Source organism: Vulpes vulpes, chromosome 3 (genome assembly GCF_048418805.1).
Source record: "Vulpes vulpes isolate BD-2025 chromosome 3, VulVul3, whole genome shotgun sequence".
In the NCBI taxonomy this organism is placed as follows: domain Eukaryota; kingdom Metazoa; phylum Chordata; class Mammalia; order Carnivora; family Canidae; genus Vulpes; species Vulpes vulpes.
The window spans coordinates 65,605,632-65,629,497 of NC_132782.1; the positions used below are offsets into that span (position 1 = coordinate 65,605,632).

The 23,866-nt window shown below is 46.9% G+C and overlaps 1 protein-coding gene across 1 annotated transcript in view; it reads left to right on the plus strand.

Moving 5' to 3' along the window:
- The window catches only part of ADAMTS16 (ADAM metallopeptidase with thrombospondin type 1 motif 16), a 149,485-nt gene that overhangs the window by 96,064 nt on the left and 29,555 nt on the right, over positions 1–23,866 (plus strand). Inside the window, exon 18 of the mRNA XM_072752679.1 lies at positions 7,611–7,737. Within this exon, the coding sequence (XP_072608780.1) occupies positions 7,611–7,737 (127 nt within the window). The remainder of the gene's footprint in view (positions 1–7,610; positions 7,738–23,866) is intronic.

Consider the following 23,866-nt stretch of genomic DNA (forward strand, 5'->3'; position numbering starts at 1 on the left):
AGATGGGGTGATGGGCTGCACCCCGTCGGCAGCTCCGCTCCCCTCTGCAGGAGACACCTGCCCAGTGTCCACCCCTCAAGCCAGAGCTCCCGCTACCCACTCCTGACTCTGCTGCAGAGGAGCTGCCCCTCCTTCCCCCAGGGGTCGCTCCCCAGATCCCACGTTCCCTTCCTCTCTTGTTCCCGAAAGTGCTCGTCCTCCTGAGACCAGGATGAACAGCTCCTTCTGTCCCCCGCCCCGCCCTCCCTCCGGCTGCCTCTGGCCTTCACTGCACACAGGGGCATGAGGAGGACCTTTCCTTCCTGCCATGGGCCGCCTGCCCTCCTGGCCTCGCTCTCACTCCTGCAGCCTCACCTGGAGACGGTGTGCAGTCCCGGGGGCACCTGCAGCCTGCAGCCCTTCCCCCCCCAGCCCCTGCTTCTCCGTCCTGCGTCCTGCAGTAAGGAGACCTCGCCCTCCCCTGCCACCTCCTGCCTCTACAGCACCTCCTAGACCCTGGGTCTGCCCTCCTGTCCTTCAGTGGGCATCTCGTATTCCCCCCCAGAGTGCTGCTTCCCGCACATCTTCCACCACCCGGGTTTTGCGTCTTCTGCTGCACAACTTTGCACTTTTGTCAGTGTCGTGCTGGGAACAGCATGCTGGACCCTTCCCTGGGATGGCCCCGCCCCCCAGAGCAGGTGCATGTGCCTTCCCGCTGCCTGGGTCCCCTGCTGTATTTACTCTGGTCCCTCCCTGACCCCAGCAACTCCACCAAGTGACCTTCGTGTCTGTTTTCTCGAGTTTTCTAAATACATAATCATACCTCCCATGGTCATTTCCCTGCTATAATGTTCATATTCCCTCTTCTCATCTTGTCCAATTTACCAGTCAATGTCTCCAAAATACCTGAATTCAACTGCTAATAATTAAAAGTTCTTTCCTTATTCCGTCTCATAAGGGGAATGTTTGCTTTGTTTCCCATGATGTTGGCTTCTCTTTTTAAATAAACACACAAATATCTATATTTGCATCTATCTAGAAATATATAGACATATACACATAAACTCATGCAAATATACAAAATTTGATGAGTAAATATTTACCCGCTGCCTATTTTATTAACGTTTTTGTCAAAATGGAGATTAAATTTATCACATGCTAAACATTATTACATACAGGGTGAAATGTATGTTTCTTCCTAATCTGTTAATACGGTGAAATATATTAACTGACTTTCCAATTATTGAACCATCCTGCCATTCCTACCATGAATCAACATCTAGAGTTGTAGGTTTTTTCTCAGTGTGTTACTTGATTCTGTCCTATTTCTTTTTTCTTTCTTTTTGCATTAATATTACTAAGTATTATTGAGTTGTGAGTTTCTTCTGGGTGCTAAAAGGCACTTTTTTAATGTTGGAAAATTATCTTTTATGCTTTGGAATAATTTAACTAGCATTGGTAGTATCTCTTCTTTTATGTGTGGCAGGACCTATTCACAGCATCTGACTCTCTTGCATTTTCAGGAATTAGGTGGTTTTCAATGCAGCTTTGCATTCTGTCTGGTAATTAAACCACATATATTATTTCTCTCTTTTGGAATTATTTTTGCTAATTCAGAAAACCATCTTTTTCTGTAAGATTTTTAAATATTATGCTTATAAATTTGAACAAAGTGCCCTCATTAAATGATCTTCATTTCTTTTGTGTAGGATATTCTCTTAATTTCATTTCATATCTTGCATATTTGTGCTTATTCCTTACTCTCTTCGTTAAGTTAGTGTATCAGTGACAGGTTAGCCAGGAAAACAGAAGCCATTCTAGGTATGTCACACTAGAAGATATTTAATATAAAGGATCATTTGCTTACAAAATACTTGCAGGGTAGAGGAGTAAAGGTCAGAGAGAGACACCATTAGCTCTCAGAGTCTATCTGGCTATTTAAGAACCAGGAAGTTGTAGAACATTACAGAAATCACTTTGTTAGGATTAGAGCCAAGCCACCACTGGCGCACATGATTCCCAGGAAAATGCCTGCATTTCTGCAAACCTCATGCCTGCCAAGCACATGCTCATGCCCGCTGCTGCCAGGGAGGTGGTGGTGGGCTCTGACACTCTTCTGCTCCCTGCATCCTATGCTCATGCCTCTCTTTTGTGGGATCTAACCTAAAGTCTCACGGGCCGGAGGTGACAACCCTGTCCCTCAAATCAGCTCTTGGATTTTCCACTTTGTAACATAGTTGCTTCTTCAAGTTTTTGTCTGTAATCAAATACACTGGAATCTCTCCATTTTCTAATACACTGATTTCTGTTTCAAGCTATATCAATTGTTTCTACTTCCTTGAGCTATGTTCTTCTTCTCATTTCTTTGTTCCATATTACATTCATTGATTTCCATTCTTATTTATGGGTGTAGGTATTTCAGACCATGAATGGTCCTCTGAGTATTACTTTTAGCCGCATTCCACAAATTTTGTTTTATACCATGTTCACCATTGTTACTTTCTTAGATGAATTCTTTCAGACCTACTAACAACCCTCTGTTTTGTCCTATTTCTATTAATTGCTAAAAATCTCAAGGCAATGCTTCATATTCACCCTTTATTTTCCTAGCCCTAAATGGTCTTCCTTATCTGCTGATGTCCGAAGTGTGTGTTCCCCATGTGTGCAGGCATTTTAGTTGCCTTGACGACTGGTGGTGAGTGCTCGGCATTCAGTGGGTGGGATCCAAGGACCTCGTAGGAAGTCTTGCAATCTGTGGGGCTGTGCTTCACAACAAACAATGTGGTTGCTCCACAAGCCCGTGGTGCCACACCAAGGAAGAGGAACCGTCTCCAAAGTCACCACAGAGTCAGAACCTGCACATGTGTCAGACAAATTCCCATGTTCCTTTGGGTGATATATATATATATATATATATATATATATATATATATATATTTCGTTTAATACATCGTTCCTAAAGAATGACTAGCTTCAGATTTCCCTCCTACCCAGTTAACAGGTAAAAGCCTGGCACTTGGCTGACAATGAGGCACTCAGGAGAGAAGCCAGACAAATAAAAAAGAAAAACAACCACTTTAATAAAGTAAACTTCTTTTGCTATTTAAAGCAAAACCAAATTTCGTATTTACTTCATCAAGAGCCTGTGGCTTGCTCAGAACCCCTAGCGACCGATAAGGCCAGATTGTTTGTTGGGACCTGAGCAGAAGGGGTGGATTTCACACGTCCTTAATTTCAAAACAGGAAACCAAACAGAAGCCATTATTTATAGAAGCACACCTCCTAAAAAGTCATATGAATTTGGTTAAAGAATTTTTAAAAATGGACTTTTAAATTCTCTTCACATAAGTGAAGAGAAAAAATTAGTTTTCCTTTTCTTTTCATTAGGGTGAACAAACTTAGCAATTTTAGGACATTGTACTGTTGCTCAATAGGATGCCATATAAATTGGATCATTGTGATAAACTGGCTTAATTTAGGGAATCCCCAAGCTTCTTTGCAGAACATCTTAAACAGACATCTGTTTCTTTTTTTCTAATCTTATAGTCTCTTATTCCTTGTTAGCAGGTGGAAAAGCAGGTTCATAGAACATGGATTCAGATTTCATGTCTGTATTGATACATTGATGAGTCACCAAAACCGTGCCCAGCTCACGTGTTGCCTAAGTAATGTAAAGAGAAAGGACTATACTCTTACAACTTTGATGACTTTTTGGCTAGCAGTTAGTTGCCCCACTATTAACTTGTCTGAGCTTAGAAGTTCCTGAATGTAATGAAATTAGCCAGTGGCTTAAAAATTCTTTGGTAAGTGAGAGGACAAACTGACCCACACATGCTACAGGGATTAGGGGGACTACAGGGATTACGGGGATTATGCAGACAGCATAATGTTCTCTGCCCTCCAGAAATATGCTCCAAGGGATGACACATATGTCTTCAGGAACCCTGTCCGCAGACTCACCACGTGTGGTGCCCACACCTACAGACTTTGAGAGGGAAAGGGGTGTCCCTATTAAGGTTTGCCGGGACAGATGAGCACCAACCACTGCTAGCCTCATCTGAACTCTATTTACAACACTTCTGACACCGAGTGTGTGGCCTTTGTAGCGCCAACAGCCACCGATTACCCAGGGGCCAAGGGGATGTCTACAGTTCAATTCTGATACAAACTACCTGGAGTTACTCAGATTTTACAGGTTTAAGGGCTCTGTCGCAGAAGACTGTTACCAATTTAAACACCAGTCACAAGGACTGGGTGCCCAACGTACCCACATTTCTTTCTTTCTTTCTTTCTTTCTTTCTTTCTTTCTTTCTTTCTTTCTTTCTTTCTTTCTTTCTTTCTTCTTTCTTTTTTCTATCTATCTATCTATCTATCTATCTATCTATCTATGACACAGAGAGAGAGGTGGAGACCCAGGCAGAGGGAGAAGCAGGCTCCCTGAGGGGAGCCTGACGCAGGACTCAATCCCAGGACCCCGGGATCATGACCTGAGCCGAAGGCAGACCCTCAACCACTGAGCCACCCAGGCATCCCCCTACCCACATTTCTGTCTGACGTGACTATAAATTAGGGGTTCTTGCAATCCCTCCCTTTCAGGTTTGATAATCTGTTAGAGCAGCTCACAGAACCTAGGAAGGCACAGGACTTGTGGGTGCCAAGGGAAAGGAATGAAGAGCCAGAAGAAGAGGAGGTACATGGTGAGACTGCTCGAAGGGCCGCTGGCATGGAATCTTCTGTCCCTGTGGAGCTGGGATTTCCCACCCTCTCAGCACAGAGATCTGCTCACTAACCCAGAAGCTCTCCGGATGGTTTAGGGTTCCTACAGAGATTTGTAACCTAGTCCTGATCGATGAAATCATTGCCTTTTGGTGATGAACTGAATCTCCCCCTTTTCCATCCCTGGAGGGCAGGGGTGGGGCTGAAAAATCCTAACCCTTTATTCTTCTCTGGATCTTTCTGGAGTCCAGCCCCATCCTGAGCTCCCCAGGGCCCCAGCCTCCAACCACCTCTTAGCCTACTAAAGACACTCTGACAGCTCCTGTGATTTCCAGGGTTTTAGGAGCTGTTAGCCAGAAACTTGGGGCAAAGACCAAACACTGACGTTTTGCTCTGTCACATGGGTGTAGCCCGAGACCTAAAAGTCCTGGCCGCAGATTTTGCCCAGAGCAGGGGTTCTCAGTGTGTGGTCCTTGTGCCTGCAGCCCCAGCAGCCCCTGGACATTGGGCAGAAATGTAATCCTCAGGCCCCACCCCAGACCTGCTGAATCCGAGACTCTGGAGGTAGGCACGGCATTCTGCATGTTAACCAACAGGACAGCTCTGAAGCCCGCTCCAGACCAAGACCCATTGACCAGAGGGGATTCAGATGGGTTTTTGGGCTTCATTTAAAGGGATGAGAAGGAATCTGCTAGGTATGCAAAGGTGAAGGCAGGGAGGACAAGACAGCCTGTGGACCAGCTGCGGAATCAGAGGAGCAGGGAGGTCAGCACAGAGGGACACAGTGGGGCTGGAAGGGCAGGGCTGGGAAGACTCAAGTTTAAAGCAAAATGGGACACTTGGGCAGCTCAGCGGTTGAGCATCTGTCATCGGCTCAGGTCGTGATCCAGGAGACCTGTGATCAAGTCCCAAATTGGGAGTCCCACATCAGGCTCCCCACATGGAGCCTGCTTCTCCCTCTGCCTGTGTCTCTGCCTCTCTCTCTGTGCCTCTTGTGGATAAATAAATAAAATCTTAAGAAAAAAGAAAAGTAAAAGTCAACTCCCTAGAGAATGTAGCTTTCCTCATTTAAGGCATTGACTTGTCTTATTCCTTCTGACCAAGCTTACCCAAACTGTCAAATGTATGTTTTAGAGACTTTGAGTTTTCCTTGAGTAAAGAGGGATGTCTTCACATGGACGCTCATGTTAGAGATGGTTATGCCGGCATCTATAACCTGCTGCTTTCTCCTCTGAAAATGTGTCTGTCTGTTCCTGGCTCTGAATACCTGCCTGGTGGGGGAATCCAGACGTGTACAGGAGGGGGTGCTGAGTTGTGCCAGGGCTTTGACTACACACGACAGGGACAGAGGGACCACATGAGCCCCACATCTCCCCTGCTCCTTTCAGCAATGCGATCATTTTTCGATCTTAGTATATTTTAATTATCTTCATTTTAAAACAATGCCAGTTGGGTTCTTTCTTTAGTCTTCTCTACACTGGATGAACTCTTTAACATCATCCTTCAAAATGTGTATCTAGTCAAAGTCCCTTTTGTATCGTGGTAAAATATACATGATAGAACGTTTGCCATGTAACCATCTTTGAGTGTACAGTTCAGGGCACTTTCAGTCTGTTCACACTGTTGTACAAACATCCCCACTGTCCATCTCCAAATCTTGTTCATCTTCCCAGAAGGGAATCCTGTGCCCAAGGAACAGTGACTCCCCATCCCCCTCCTCCCAGCCCCTGGCAAACCAACATCCAACCTTCTGCCTGACTTTGACTGTTCTAGGAAGAATAGTACCTTGTTTGGGTAAATTTAATGAATTGGAATACTGAACAAATTTGGGCAGAGTTGTGAAGCTGTAAATAACACTGGGGATGTGCATGGGGGCTGAGGATGGATCCAGCTTTCATTTCAACCATTTCCACTGACCTCATTCGATAGGACACCTAAGTCATTATTGTGAAATGCCTCCAGTCAGGTTACAACCGTGGCAAAATTTACCTCTAAATTCTCTGGTGACAAACTGCTTTATGTATTTTTGTCTGTATTTGTTTCTGACTTGTTATCAATTATTGTGACTTCTCATGCAGAAACACAAATCGGGTATATTGTGTTTCTTTTGAGAAATGGGCAGTGCTCCCAACTCCAGAAACAATAGGAAAGAACTCTGTGTCATCAAACATACACTGGCACCACTTATAAGATACATGTTGACTTTAAAGATGCCAAGATATAGGAGAGAAGTACGCACATCCTAGAACTGATGAAATTCCCTGATAAAAGACATGAAGACAGGTCATAAAAGGACTAGTGTCTTAGTAGTTGGCCAATGGGTCATTAGCATAAAGACGTGCCAATATGGTAAATGCTATTTATTTATTTATTTATTTATTTATTTATTTATTTATTTTATTTTTTACCCTCAAATGTTTTCTTTTTTTTGTGCATAACACATTTTAAAATTTTATTTAAATTCAATTAATTAACATATAATGTATTATTGGTTACAGAGGTAGAGTTTAGTGATTCATCAGTCTTTTTTTATGTATTAAGTCTCTATCTGAATTTATTTTATTTTTTTATTGGAGTTCAATTTGCCAACATATAGCATAACACCCAGTGCTTATCCCCTCAAGTGCCCCCTCAGTGCCCGTCACCCAGTCACCCCATCCCCCTGCCCACCTCCCCTTCCACTACTCCTTGTTCATTTCCCAGAGTTAGGTGTCTCTCATGTTTTGTCTCCCTCACTGATATTTTCACTCATTTTCTCTCCTTTCCCCTTTAATCCCTTTCACTATTTTTTATATTCCCAAAATGAATGAGACCATATAATGTTTTTTAAAAAGAGATTTCATTTGCTCTTTACCTGCCTCTCCCCACGGGGTACATTTCTGAGTCTTTATTGTACATTGCACCCTTCCCTGCAGGGCAGATGACCACGAGGGCTGGCTGCTTCCGAGACCTGCGGTTTCAAGTCAACACATCATTCTGTAATCCCAGCACCCGACCCGTCCCGGGAGTGGTGTCCTGCAAAGTATCTGCCTGTCCTCCCAGGTAAGAGCTGCCACGTTCAGCCAGACAGGTTCACAGTTGTGCGACTATATACTTAGTGAGTCTTGGGAGCTCCGGAGTGTGGAGGATGGAAGTGCTGACTGTTGTCATGTAATCCGGAACAGGAAGAGGCAAGAGTAACGGAACCTGCTGAACAGGTATGTTTGGGGGAGGTAGTCTGGACTATCTTGTGAATGTAAGTGGAAGCTCTCCTAACGGCATCCTCTTTGCTCAATTTTTCCTTTAATTCCTCCAGGCTGGCAGGAGTGAGAACGTACTGTGCAGACAGTAATGTTTTCTCCCTCAGCCCCCACTTCCTTTCACTCTGGTTTATTTGCCCCCTGAATGAAATGGGTGGGAAGGCTCCATTCACAAGCTGCCTGGTGGGTCAGGGAGCATGGATCGCTGTAGCACATGAATGCACACGCACGCACATCCTTGCTCACTCCTGTGACAACGAGAAAGCCGGGGCTGTGGCATCCTGCTCTGCCCGAGGCACTGCTGCCCTCATAGTTCTCAGGACAGCACAGGTGTCCTGAGTCGGTGGGCTGGGCAGGACCCCGAGGAGGTGGCCATGGTCTGGCCCTGCTCCCAGCTGTGACACCCCAGGCATGCCAGTCACCTCTCTGGTGCTGATGGCTTCATCTTCACAACAGACACATCCCATAAGGACTGTGAAAATCACCTGAGTAACATGCCTATGGAATAAAAATCCAACTAGATGCAATAGACAGGCAGTGCACTGAAAACAGCACAAGGTAAACTCACACTGCTTGATTTTAAAGATCCACAGTGGCTGCCACACTGATTCCAGGTTTGCTGAAATGTGCCTCAGGGGCATGACGCTTTTCCCAGAGACAATAACACACAGGAGGGAGAGGGGTCCCGTTGCTCCCTTGGTCTCTGTGCTGTTGGGTCCCTGGTCACTGGCCCAGGATAGAGACAGAGGCTACTTTTCAGCATCTGAGAGGTGGGGACCTTTCCTTCTACCACGATGAGGAGGGTCCTCCCTGGGAACATCCTGTCCTCCTGTCTCCCTGTTCCCTCGGGGGCTGGGGACCCACCACTCCGCAGAGAGCCACCTGCCCAGCCCCAGCCTGAGCTCCTCATCCACCAGCCCCACGGCCTGCCGTGGAGAGACTTGCTACTCAAAACTGACATGAGGACTTTAGTGCTGGAGCCCCATGACCCACCATGTGTCAGGCACCCACCTGGGATCCTCCCTGGGGCTACACAGGTGTTTGGAATGGCCACACGCCTTGGTACCCACTTCATAGCCCTCTGTGGTCAATCCGCTGGCTCATGCACCCTGTGGATGGTACCGAGCTGGACATCGGGCACTCAGGGCACCAAAGGTTTGCTCTGGGTCCAAACGACATGCCAAGTACACAAAGTCCCGGATAGTTGAGGAAATGAAACCTGTGGTTGGCAGAGGGAGGCTGGTGGCAGTGTGGAACCCCGATCATCCTGTCCGAAGGAAACAGGTGGCGGCGCAGCATGTGCTGAGTTCTTGCAGGGCCCGCCGACCTGGTGCGCCTCACAACAGCCAGTTAGCTGTGCTGCCGGGAAGCCTCCCTCCCCAAGACTAAGATAAGTGTGTGTGTGTCCCGTGTGGGTGCAGAGGACCCAGCCTTAGTGAAGGTGGATCCATTCAAGTTCCAGATAATTGGGAACATTTAGTGTTTGCATGGCATCACCCCGGATGTCCTGTGAGTGGCTCACCCCACTGCAGGCCAGCCTGACCAGTGAGGCTCCTCTGGAGGGGATACAGAGAACACACCCTACCCAAAACTAAGTCACCATCTCCCTGTTGTGACTTTAAGCATCACCTAGGTCAGATGTGAGCTGCCGGTGGGGACCCCAGACTAAGCCTCTCTGTGCCTGCAACCCACGCCGGGCTCAGGCCAGGCAGCAGGAGAGGCCAGAACCACAGGCGGGAGCAGGGGGTGCTCTCCCAGAGGGCCGCAGCCCCACCTCCCTGGGGGCTCCCCCACCCCCTCCCCGCTCCCTCCTGGTGGGCTCGCCCAGACTCTCTTCTTTTAAGAAACCTTAGGTGGGGTATTCAAGAGGACACCCGGTTGCTGCATGTGCAGGGTCGCACCCGATGGCATGCCACGTCTCTGTTGTCTCATCCTGTCCTACCTGTGTCAACACGTCACTTTCCAGGAAGTGCCCCTCCACGTCTGTTTTCTCTTTGTCTTTGTTAGCAGAACCCCAACAGGTACATGCACTCACACGTGCACACTCACATGCACTCACATGCACATATGTGTGTGCACACACACAGACACTCTTCCACTCTCACGTGGAAGCCCAGCTAGATGATCGCCATCCCCTCCCAGCTCACCCCCTGGGCTGCGGGAAGCGAGTGGCAGTGAGGCAGGTGCCTTCCGTGGGCGCCCCGCAAAGGCGCTGCTTCCTCCTCTTCCTCTCACACTCCGTGGGCTGCAGCAGGGCTGGCCTCACTGCCCCGGCCCCAGCCCTGGGGCAAGGCCACCTCTCAGCCTGTGGCGTTATGGATGGAGGGTGTCAGATTCCCCGGTGACCTCCTGAAGCAGAGCTGCCCTCACCTGGCCCCCGCCTGCCTACCAGCTCGGGCTTCCAGGAAAGGGCATCTAGTCTCCTGTGTTTGAGCCTTGGCTGCACGGCCTCTGCTGGTATGTCGAAGCCCCTCGCCTAACTCCAGGGCACCTCCTGTGCAACCTGGGTCCCAGCCACCCCCTGCGGGCCACCACCACCCCTTGTCATTGCCATTCTCCAGTCCCGGACCTGCACTCCCTTCTGTCTCACCGGGGCGGTTGCCTCTCCACCCCTCACTGTCCAGGACACCCTGGCCTGTCCCTAGCCCAGAGTCCAGGGATGGCGCTGTAACCCTCGTCCCGCCGGCCCGCCCAGCTGCCTTGCCCAGCTCTTCCTCCATTATCCTACCCTAAGACCACCCTGGAAACACCCACGCTTGTCCGTGGGGCTCAGGAGTGATACGTCCTGCCAAGGAATTGAAAGCCCATGTTCTCAGTTGAAAAGTATGGCCACTCTCTGATGTGGCCACCTACCCAGGCTGGCAGGCTATCTCACCACCCCGTCCTGCTCGCCTGCTCCCTCCCGGGGTTCCATGTCAACTCCAGCGTCCTCCAGAATTCTTCCTCCTCCCCATCCACTCTCTCAACCCACAACCTCAGACCTCAGAGACTAGAATCAGGTAAGGACCACCTCTGCTTCTGCTATAGCCCACCTGTGAATATCCCACTCGCTCCAGCCTCCTTCACAGTGACTTTTCTTCCTGAAAAGTCCTCATAGGTTATGTCTCTGACTCTGCTTTCCCTTCATGCTTATTGATTCCTTCCAAGAAAGATTTTTAAATGGATGTTGGATTTTCCTTATTCACTCTTGTAAACACACACCTATTTGAAAGTCACTCATTTGCCCTGCGAGTCATCTTTGGGGACCCTTACTTTTCTCACCGGGCCTCCTTTGTGTCCCTGTGGTTTGTGTTTCTGGTGTTGAGGGATCTATGGTTAAAACATTTCTACGTTCTTTGATGTGTTCTAAACTTCCTCAGGTAAAATTGTATAAGTAAATTCCATTGGGAGCTTTGTGTGCTGAAGGAAAAGGCACAGTTGAGAGTGAAGGGGACTAGTCTGGGGGAAGTTGGCTCTGATGTGGGAACAGCATTGTAGAGAAATAGTGAGGACACCCCCCCCCAAGTTCCTCCAAGAAGCATCCAGAGACCCCCATCCATCTGGCTGTCTGATTTATGTCTAATGTCTTGGAGTACTTGTATTCTTCTCGGAAGGAGAAAGCTTTTGGAGACAGTCCTAAGTTTGCTGCAAACCTAAGGCCGTGCTTTCCTGCTGGGAGATCCCTAATGAGATTCTCGATACCTCCCCAGCAGAGAGCAGAAGCCTGATGACGCGTGAGACTCTGCAGGTCTGTACTGAACAGGTGGCCCCAGTCTCTGGCCCCAACTCTGTGCATCAGAGTCCTTTAGATGGAGTGGCCTGGGTTGGCCAGGATTACGAGAATGATCGAGAGCAAGGGTGGCGTGAGCTTGGCAACTTGTTTAAAGGTGTGGACTGTGCAGCCAGTGACCTGGTTCAGATCGCCTTGTATGTCCAACTTGTGTGTAATTGGGGTGAGAGAGAACAAGGCTTTGTTGAGGGAATCCACATAAAATGCAGGTACTCTGGGCACAGCACATGTGCTAAGCACTCGACAACTCTTGGCTGTTTTTATTTGTGGTGTAAAAAGAGAAACAAATTCACATCAGTTATTTATTTAGTCTGCAAAGCAAGACTATGACAAAATGCAGAAGAATGAGCTTATATTACATATATTAATCCTTATGGATTATTTTATTTGAACAATTGAGCTGGGAAAATCGATCTTAATTCAAAAAGTTGTTTTATTTTCCTCTGTGATGTAAGTAAGATGCATTTCTCTCTTGCCCAGGATGCTGGCAGTTTTTTGTTTCTGACCAAATGGGCTGAAAAGACAAGTTTCATTTTTCTGATCATGAAGGTGTGTGTGCACCTTTCTTATTTAGACTCTGTCTGCTGTGAGGGTCAAGAGCCATGTCCCAGCCGCGGGCGCTCTGTCCTGGTGTCCCAGTGGCGGTATGAAGCTGCAGCAGATGCGCAGAGGGACCCAAGCGCTGAGCCACCAGGCTGGCTCCGGGGACTGAATGCCAGATGCAGTCGGTGTGGTTTGGTGTTTTGGTTCCGCTTCAGGGAGGGTCCCAGAAGGATCCGGGAGTGCAGTCTTTAAAACAGTCTTTAAAACATCTGAATCCACAGCATTCTCATCTTTTTTTTTTTTTTTTTAAGATTTTATTTATTTATTTATGAGAGACACAGAGAGAGAGAGAGGCAGAGACACAGGCAGAGGGAGAAGCAGGCTCCATGCAGGGAGCCCGAAGTGGGACTCGATCCCGGGACTCCAGGATCACTGGGCCGAAGGTGGCGCTAAACCGCTGAGCCACCCAGGTGCCCCAGCCTTCTCGTCTTTAACTGAAATGAAAATGAAACCCTGCCGCACCGATTGCAATGCTAAGCTCCCTGCGAGCATCCGGACCTTGGCCGCCTGGCTCCCCCAGCTTGTCCATCTCTCCTGGGGGCGATGCGGTGGAGGTCCGGGGGTGAAGAACCTCAGGAGGAAGATGATCTTAAAATGTCGGGGAGACTCTGGCTATAGAAGCAGTTCCCAGGTGCTCCTCCAGGCTGGAGCCGAGCTAGCGGGCAGCCTGTGGCTCCTCCCGGCTTCTCCTCGGCCCGGAACACACGGCCCGGGTGCGCCCAGGGCCCCGCCACCTCTGTCTTCATCTGAGAGTCAGTCAGGCTCTCCTATCACCTGCCTTTGAAACACGAACCATGAATCACACAGATACTTCTTTCCCTTATATTTCTCAGTTTATCTAAACAGAGTGGCTCCTCGTGTCCTTTATCTTAACTACTGTCTGGGTTTGGATGCGTGAACACCTAAGAGCGTGACTTCCTGGACGGTGGAGGGATGGTGCAAGAGGAAATACTTTCCAGATGGGAAACAGGTCCTTTCTTCCCTCTGCCCCATTGTCCTGCGAATGCAGAGTAAGTGTTCAGGTCAAATAGATGCTGGTCAAATATACTTTGTCTTCTTGTTTTAGAAAGTCACGCAAAGGCAGCCCGGCCCTGTAATCCTCTCCATCAGGCAGGGTATTTCTGCCCACACTCTGGTGACAAACCCATTAGCAGGATCTTTTGCTTTCACCCCAAGTGCCCGAGTCAGTGACTGCGTGCATTTGGTTGCACACTGTGGAAATGCAAGATAACATTGAGCAGGATAACTTCATTACTGATATTCTCCTGAAGCAACATTTTCAGTGACAGGAGAGGGGCAGTGATGCTGTCTCTTAGCTACTTTAGATACAAGCCATAGAGACGTTAACTGCCGGCCAGTCGGTCGTGCATGGGTTGCCAGGGAATGAAAAGAACCCTCGTCACTGAGGTGATTCCCACATACGAAAGGGGTTAACGCCTGGGAATGCCAAAGAAGTGAGCATTTTAGTTCATCTGATTATCTGAGTGTCTGAGAATAAACGAGCAGCAGAACGGGCATATGACCTGCAGTAGGGTCCCCACGCGCTTTCATTCTCTGCCCTTCCAACTTGAAATTCCTAACAGCCTTTCATCCTGCACTGGTTTCCACAAATTATGCAGCCGGCCCTGCCCAGCAGGCAGCCCCGCTTCTGCTTCAACAGTGTCATCTAGAATAGGGCTGAGAAGGTGAATCCAAGGTGACTTCAAATCACAGATGTCTCCTGTGACACAATGGGACATGTAGGGGATGGAGGCGACTCGGTGCCGATCTCTTCTGGACTTTCCCCTTCACTGATGGGATGCACGCCAATGAGGCTGAACAGAAGGACCATCACTGGTCCACAGTCTGTTGAGATGCGTCCCCGTCCTCATCATCTGGCTGTGGCCCAGCTCCATCGGGGAGCCTGATGCTGTGGCTCACACCCTGACATGGAGGACCCTGCTCTTATCCCATGTCTTGTCCTGCTCCCAGAACCCTCAGGGAGAAGGCATCCAACCTGCTCCATTTGATCAGGGAAACCAAAAGTGTCCGGAATTGGCACTGTCCTCAGAGGAATGTTTGGCTAAAGCATGAGGTCGCCAGTGAGCATCATGATCACATCAACTTCATGTGACAGAATCTTAGTATGGAGATGATGTCTTGGGACACCTGGGTGGCTCAGCAGTTGAGCATCTGCCTTCGGCTCAGGTCGTGATCCTGGGGTCCTGGGATCGAGTCACGCATCGGCCTCCCCGCAGGGAGCCTGCTTCTCCCTCTGCCTGTGTCTCTGCCTCTCTCTGTGTGTCTCTCATGAATAAATACATAAAATCTTTTAAAAAAAAAGAGAGATGGTACTGTCTTATAGCATCCCCTGGGGAAAGATGTCACTTAACACCAAAACAATGAATTTCAAATGCATTCAAGGGGCGCCTGGCTGGCTTAGTGGGTAGAGAGTATGGGTCTTGATCTCAAGGTTGTGGGCTCAAGGCCTAGGTTGGGTGTAGACATTTCTTAAAACTAAAATCTTTCAAATGCATTCAAGCTGGTACAGATATTTGTTAGAATGCATCCCCAAGGAAAGTCAGGTTATAAATATGGACAAATGGAATTTATCATAGGCAAGGCTGATTTAATTTACTTCCTCAGTCACTTAAATATTAATGTAGAAATCATGGCAGTGGGAATATAAAAATAACCAGCTTTCTAGATTTGAATTTGTCATTTGACACCTAAGAATCTGCCTTAGGTAGTAGTTCTGTAAAATATTTTGTGTTTTAGGGTTCTTTGCTTGTGTTTGCTTTATTTGTTTTAGTTTGGGGTGTGTGTGTGTGTATTGTTGTCGTTGTATATTTCTGTACATATCTACTTATTTATCCATATGAAAAAAAGACAGAAAGTCACCTTGGGAATACTTTATTTTTTCAGGGAACTTAACTGGTTTTATACATTAAATAATACCTAATTTTTCATAATATTTTTATTATTTTGGTTTCCAGGCCTTAGTATGATTGACTCTAGAATTCACCAAATCCCCCCATCATGTTCAACATCATTGTCCCCTAAATAGCATACACTATGATATATGCTCCAAATATTTTGGAATAAAAATTTAAAAATAACTTCTAGACCAGTGGTAGATAGACATAGATGATTGTTGGATGGATGAAGATACATGACAGGTAGAAAGAATAGATCTTACTACAAATCTTTACTTACAGCCTTATATTCACTTTACATATGCTAATCATTGCTTCTGAAAATATTTGAAAACTGGAAGCTTCACTCAGAATCACATTTTGTGGGGGAATAACTATAGGATACTGATTTTAGGTATGATTAGGTACCAATGCTTTACTCTCAAACCTGTGAATTATTTAGAATTATTGTAGTTTAATATTTCCAGATTTATGGAGCTTTGTGGTAATTTTTTTGTTATTTCAGATGTTCTGACATCAAGATCAAAGAAAGAGTTAAAATTATATCATTTTTCGCATTTTCGAGACTTCCTTTATGACTTGAACATGGGAGTGTTTATAACCGTTTCCTGTGGGAACTGAGGAATGTGTGCTCTGTGTTGGAGCAGGGTTATTTATATGGCAATTAGATCACGATCCTTATTTATCTATTCAAATATATTCTGACTTTTTGTCTGTCTCGTATATCTGTTTCTGAGAGAAATATTTTAAAATCTCACTTTATAGTTGCTTATTTTTCAATTTCTCCTGCTACTTTTATTTCATCATTAACATTAAAGTTCTACATTGTGTTGGTAGCATTACAGCTTCCACATGAATTGTTCTCTGTTGCTAAATGAGGACCATCTTCACCCCTAATATTGTTTTCCAACTTAAGCTGTTTGTTTCTGAAAGCTCACAGTGTGACCCTTGCTTCCATGCCCTTAGTTCTGGTGTGCCTGACATTTCTTTATTTCTGTGTTTTTAAATGTCAGCATTATTAGGCTTCTCTGCGTCTTGACTGAATCATCGTTTCTCTTGGATTTGATTTTTATCAAATCAATAATATATTTCTCGGGGCGCCTGGGAGGCTCAGTCCGTTAAGCATCTGCTTTTGGCTCAAGTTATTATCTCAGGGTCCTGGGATCGAGTCCCATGTCAGGGTCCCTGTTCAGCGGGCAGCCTGCTTCTCCCTCTGCCCTCCCCCTGGTTATGTGTATGTTCACACATGTGCACACATTCTCTCCCTCAAAGAAATAAATAAAATTTTAAAAAAAGAATATATGTTCTCACACACACATAATCTGCTTTTATGAGCTGTGACTCTACTGATTGCTTATGAATTTGTAGGATTGTGTTTATTCCCTTTTATTTCCACTATTTGCAGAAGCTCTGTATTCTCCTTTTCTTCACACCGTGTGCTTCTGATAAAAATAGACCACTATTGGTCTATTTTATTTATTTTTATCAGAAGACCACTGTGTAAATGAGTATGACTTAAAAAACACCCAGGCTTACATGTGGTTATCACATGTGGTTATCATAAAGCCCTTAGAAATATAGAAAAAGCTAAGTGAACAGTGGCAGAGCTTAAAGTGAGTACATCTTCTCACAGATGGATGGTGTAGTATTTTAGAGTGCTCTGATATGTCTTTGGAGAGTGTTAGGAATCCCTGGGTCTGGAGACAGACTGAAAGGACACACCCCCAGTGTGGCGTCTCAAGAAGCAGGGCCCCAGGCTCAGGGAAGGCTTTCCCAAAAGCAGCACTGCAGGCCATTTGCACAAGAGTGAGGTCAGCTGGCAGTGGGGAGCCTCAGAGACATGACCAGCACCACTGGCCCTAGAAAGGCAACACTTCCCTTCCCCAGAAAGGCCTCTAGCCTAAGTTTGTTTTTTCTTGCCAGAAAACAAAACACAATAAACAATAATTAAAAAAAAAAAAAAAAAAAAACGAAGAAGAAAACTGCTCCTTTAACCCTGTGTTCATTAAGAATAAATGTTTTAATGCCACTTATGTTTTGGAAATACAGAGGTCTCATTTTAAAGAGTGTCGCCCTCTGTGGAGAGAACATTGCCCAAATTTGGGGATCATGTGAATAATTCTGATACTTTCACATGTGGTGACCTGAAATCATTAAGACGTCACTTATTTAGACTTTGTGACTTTCTAAAGCTAAGTTGGACTGAAATGTACCTTTATACTGTCTCCAAGCATGAGGTTCACTGATGTCATTAAAAAGAACAAGCAGGTGGCTGTGGGAGGGCTAGCATTTGCACACTATCACAGGAAAAAGTCACATCTCTTCACTACTCACAGCAGGGCTTAGTTTGAGAGACCATATGTACTGCAACATCTATTCAGTTATCTGCCAGACCTTTGAGTGATGACCTAGTATGTGCCACCATTCTAGATGGTTTGCAACTGGGCCCTGACCCACAGAACTCAGCGGGCCAGCCATCAACAGGCACAGATATGGACCTGTGCATCTGCAGATGTGCACGCTGATCCGGAGAGTGGCAGATCCAGGAAGGGGTGTTTACTTCCCCTAGAGGATTGAAGTAGACTGTTCTGAGCTCTTAGGTTGCATTGTGGGAGTGCTCCAGCCAAGACAAGCAGCAAGTGCAAAGGCCCTGAGGCAGAGGGAGACTGGATGTTGACAGAGAGCTGGGAGGCCTTGGTGGCCTTGCTCAAAGGGAGCCAGAGGCCATGACCAGAGGAGAGTAGCAGGTAGATCCAAGTGTGCACGGCCTTGGAGGCCAGGCTGGGGAGTTTGCATTCCATTCCTTCCTTGAGTGTTGATAAAACTTGGGAAGATTTTGAGCATTGGTACCATACGATCCAGTTCCAGGGGCCCTAGGGACAAAGGTGAGAGAGAAGTGGGGAACAGAGGGACAGATGAGAAAGCAGAGCTGTGGGCCCCGGCACCTCTTTTGAGAAGTCTTGCCGCCGAGAACAGGAGAGGGGCAGGGCTGCAGCAGTAAGTGACCTTGAAGCCCATGGAGGGTTCCCAGCCTTTATTCAAATTTTCATGTCAGAGCTGCCCGTGAGTGCTTGGAGATGATCGGCCAGGAGGATGGAGAGAGCGGACGTGGCGGGTACCTGTGAGGGTCACTCTGGGCACGCAGAGGGACATGGCTTGAGAGGTGGTGGCCCACGTTCAGGAAGTTCTGTACTCATTGTGTTTGGTTTTGCAGTGAAAGGGACTCAGTCATTGGAACGTGAGGGGAAGTGCAGGCAGAGAAGGAGAATGTTAGGTGGGGCAGTGACCCCACCAGGGACATGCACCTCTGGGCACCCAGCCAAGGGCCCTAAATTGAGCGTAGCACCCTGGTCATGGATGCAGACATGATGGGCAGAGTTGGCTTACCCAGAATACAAGAAAATTAACAAAACAGGTTATCATTCATCTCATTTCAGTGATTCATCAGTAGAAATACATCTCTCCCAGGTGCTGCCCGGCACTTCAGAGGGCCTGTTGTGTGGTTGCATGTGCGCTCTGCATGTACAACTAGCATTTTCAGCTGCCAATTGGTGATCAATGAATGAGGGAGAAAGGCCAGCTCAGTCCTAGAAAGGGGGCCCTCCTGGTCCCTCTGTTCCCCAGCTGACTTTGGTTTTGGTACCACATGACGGTGCTGTTTTTGTCTAGTGTCTAAAGATGTGCCTTTTTTTCCACCAAACATGAGCACCTAGTGCTTGGCTTGCGGCTCAGTGCCCAAAGCAGGAGTGCACCACTCACTTGGTGTCCCGGGGGCTTCCAGTATCTGGGCACCATGGTGTTTTCTAGAAGCTCCTGGGATCATGTAGCTCCGCCCTGCATGACATCTCTTAGGCCCGCTTCTGTACTGAATAACTTGAAATAAATCCACTCCCAGGACCGTTGGATGAGGGCGTACTTGGCCAGTGTCACAAGCCAAACCATCCTAAGAGCCAGATTTTGAGAGACATAACTTTAAAGGCAACAGAACCAGGAGTTGTTCAGTGCACTGACGCTTGAGGGGCCATTTGGCATCTCGGGCTGGGCCTGTTTCCCGTGGTGTGTTTTCCAGAGGAGAACCGCCAAGGGAGGAGCGGTTTCTGTTGAGAGTGGGTCGTTTAAAGCTCTTCTGTAGGCACCACCTTGAGGGAGATGCGGGTTCGCAGACCCATCTCCCGTGCAGCCTCCGCAGAGTGCGTGTCCGCACCCAAAGGGCAGCACAGCTCATGTCGCCCCGTATCCTTTCACGGTAGCCCGTGCCCAAGCCGGCCACAGGGCTCTACACGTCAGTCCTGGCAAAATCACATGTTCACCCAATGATGCAGCTCAAGAAATCGAAACCATGTGACTTAGCAAAAATCGAACAGGAAAGAAAAAAGCCCTTCGCGCCGCTAGCAACCCATCTGCTTGCAATGAATTTCTTTCTTCCCAGAAGATGGTTGAATGATTTATGCTCTGAGTTTCGGTGTGTCTGTAAATCATTGCATCCTATTTAACAAGACCCAGTGACCAACCTCATTAGAGTGCGGTGTTTTAAGGCAGTGGTTGGAGCTGATGAGAAAATTTGCAAACTGCGCTGTTGGTGAGTTTGGGGCATTTCATGTGATTACCCTGAAATGATGCTCAGGGATCAGGGCCACTGTTTTCATGTTGAAAGGGGTTGACAAGTGTCCAGCCTGGTTCCTGGTATTTGACGTGATACAACATTGTCATATACCAGATTTTTAAAAGGAAGACACTCTTAAGACTGACTCCTTAAAAGAAGTCTGAGAGGTCCAAGGCCATAGCATTAGACAAAACTCCTGGAAGTTCCCTTCAAGGGAAGCATGCTGTGTCTCCGACTTTCTCAGACTCTGAAGGCAGCATGAGTGGGAAGACAGGGAGGGGACCCACCCGTTATTTCCCCACTAAGGGTGAGCACACACATCTGCAGTGGAGGGAGGGGAATAGTGGAAGGGTGGGGTGGCCCTTCCTTTTCTGCATCATGCTGTAGATCTTGTAACAGCTGCATTGCTCAGACACCCCAGAAATTCTGTGCCCTGGACCCCTGCAATTGCTCAGCTGGACACCCGTCTCCATAGCAACCACTGCAGAGGATGGGCTTCTGGCTTTTTGAGCCTTCAGAGGGTTCTGTAAGGTTTTAGATTTTAAAAAGTTATTTTTCCTACCAGAATCCCATTTAGCCTCCCCACCCCACTCCACTGCCACCATCATAAGAAAGAATGTCACGGAAAAAGAAAGAAAAGAAAAAGAAATCATAGGCATTACAGGGCAAGGAAAATTAGCCAATGAGTCCAGTGAGCTCCTGTAACCTTGAAAGGGCCTTAGCTGACAGGGAGACGAGAGGTGCCTCCGTGGGTCAGTGGGTTGAGCGTCCAACTCTTGATTTCAGCTCAGGTTGCGATCTGAGGGTCCTGGGTTGGAGCCCCACATCAGGCTCCACACTCAGCGGGGAGCCTGCTGGAGATTCTCTCTCCCTCTGTGCCTCCTCCTGCTTGTGCTCTCTTCCTTTCTCTAAAATATACAAATAAAATCTTTTTTTTTTAATTTACAAAAGAGGGAAACCAAGCTGCAGTTGATCAGTACATATTGGGGTGCCCAATGGGTTGCATTCCCCAACCCTGAATGCAGTAAAAAACCCAAGTATAACTTTCGACTTCTCCAGAAATTCACTACTGACAGCCTACTATTGACTGGAAGCCTTACACACAACAAACAGTTGAGAAGCACATATTTTGCAGGTTGTATATATCATGTCCTGTGTTCTCAGGATAAAGTCAGCTAGAGAAAAAAATGTTAAGAAAATCATGAGGAACAGAAAACACACTCACAGTCCTATCCCTCCTTTGTCACCCTCCAGTGGCTGGGCTGTGTGGCCACCACCTCCTTGCCCTGTATCCTTCCATGTGGCCACACCCCATAGTCGAAAAAAATCTACATGTAAATAGACCCAAGCAACTGAAACCTACGTTGTTCCAGGGTAAAATGTAATTGGCTTTAGAATTTGATACGGGAATTTAATGATTTATTTTGCAATTCACATTAACATTTGCTTTTAAGAAGTCAGGTTAGTTTGGTTGACTTGTTGCTGTGTTGTCATTCCAAAGTTACCTGTAAACCATGATTTTACCAAGCCAATTTCCAGTTGTCAGGACATTATAGAGTTTTCTGGGTCTAGAAGGAAAAGGAGACTTACACATGAATTTTGTCATATGGCTACAAAATTTTCCGATAATATTTTTTTTCTTTCTTTTTTTTTTCTTTTTCCGACAATATTAATGCAGTCACCCAATGTTAGTTTTTTCCCATCCCTCTTCTTTTTCCTTTGGGTTTCTGCTTAAGCAGTCCTTATTTCATTTACAAAATTTTCAGGAAGTCTTACCTGTTTCATTTTTAAAGGCATGCCTAGATTTTTAAACAGTATTCCCACAACCAAAGAGATCCTCAAATTCGTTTGTTTAGACAACTTTGTTTACATTTTTCTGTTGAACTAATGCCTTCAGGACAAGCCCTCTCTGCACTCTGAGGAAACAGTTCTGCACGGTGAAAAATATGACCACATGAGAGCTTAAGACATTTTCATGTGGCTTTTTCTCCCCCTACAGGTTCCATATAAGTTCAGGTCAAAGAGAGCTGAAGCAGGAAACAAATTTTTAATGTGCTTCTGACTGTGGTGGTCAGAAATGTAATCGCCAGAAAGGAAAGACCACAGTCTCCCGGAATGTTTAGATTTGTCTGGATCCAATGCAAGACAAGAGCCCACTCAAGCATTCCCCTTCCTCCTCCAGCTGCCACATGGCTTTTATGACAAACAAAATTCTAACAGGGTTTTTTTTAATTGCTTTGATGCATTTATTATGTATTTCCTTAAAACTAAAACTAAAGAGAAGAATCCATTTACATTCTCAAGGATGTTGGCCTTTTTCACTATCATTTTAGTTGATTTTTACTCTATTTAGGAACTCCTTGCAGATGGCTCAAAAAGTCCTATTGTACTTTGAAGCTCACCATGAGAAATCACAATCCTGCCTGCCCACCACTCCATCTCCAATCTCATTGACCAGGGGCAAAAATCTCTCACTTTAGCTCTCTCTCCTGGTATCTTTCCCCATATTCCTAAATAACAGGCATGATGACCATGCCCCACATAGCGGTTCTCGTGGTTACCCCTCTCTCCATCACAGGGGAGGGTGTGTCCATTGCACCTCCTTTATCACCCTCCGGCGTCTGGGCTGTGTGGCCACCACCTCTTGCCCTGCATCCTTCCATGTGGCCACGCCCCATAGTTGGAACTGTTCACATCATTCTTGAATAGTCCTTGCTGGCTATAGGATAATTTGATTCTGTGTCCTTTTGTATATAAAAACTTTATGTTCCTAAGAGTCAGTAACTGCTTGAACTTTGCCTCATTAGGTTTCTTTACATAATCCCCAAGAGACATATTAAGTTCATTGATTCTTCATGATACTTCACCAGTATCATAATCGGAGTGTCTGCTACGCGCCAGGCACGTGCGGGAAGATGAGTAGGGTTGAAAGAGGTCCCTGTTTTAAGGGAGTTTATCTGAAGAGAGATGCAGTCAGCCATCAACATAAGATGTTCTTTAAATGATGGAATATTCTAGAAGGTGATCAGAACCAGGGATAAAAAGAACAAAAGTAGAGCAAGGCAGGGGACATGGGAGAGGTGAGAGCAGCAGGCCCGGAGTGTCGGGCGTACCTCACAGAGCAGGTGCTGCTTGGACAGCATCAGCATTTCTGTCTTTCTCTTTCTTTCTTTTATGTTTTCTTTGTTCTCTCTCCACCACCACCCCCACATTATTCCCTCTGTATCCCTTTATTCTAGCAGTGGGCTGGTGGGTTTCCCTCTGTCCTGCTGGTTTCTTCCTCCAGTTCCTCGTGATCCTCATTGTCCAGACACATTGAGACAGAGACCCCAGGACGAGCAGTGGACACTGCCTATGCAGAGACAGGCTTATCAGTGGCTCCATCACCTCCCCTGGGAGCACGGGTTTCTCCAGGAAGGGTCTTGCCCTCAGACGTGAGTGTGTTTGGGGGAGGCAGCGGGGAAGGGGCTGGCCGGGCGGGTCTCCGAGCCTGCCTGGTTCTCCCGAGCCCCATCTCCAGCGGGAAGCCTGGGCTCCCTTAGAACCGGGGGACACAGCGGAGGTGAGCACGGGTGCTCAGTCTACCATGTCTTACTAAAGGCTTCTGCTGTTGGTGCTTGGAGTAACAACGACACAGTCATAGGATCCTGAAAATGTGGGTGCTGCCGTGGCATTCACAGTAATAGCTAGAAGTAAAAAGTTGAAGCAAAAGCAATTGAAATATGGAGAAAAATTATTGGAAACCTTGATGCCAGGCTAGGGTTAAATCCGTTTGATACTGAGCAGAAAGGAAAGAAAATTGTCTGTAGGGCGATCAACATGCCCCAGATGACCCAGGATGGTCCTGTGTCTGAGGACACCCACAGGTCCAGGCCGCCAGGGTGGAGGGTCACCGTGCCCCTGTGCTCCACGTGTGACATGAAAACAAACTGAATTATGATAGAAAATGCTCATCCAGGGATTTCCTTCATAGCCAGTGATAGTGACCCTTGGAGCCTAAGCAGTAACTCTGAAAAGAGACGTAGAAGCTTCTAGAGATGCA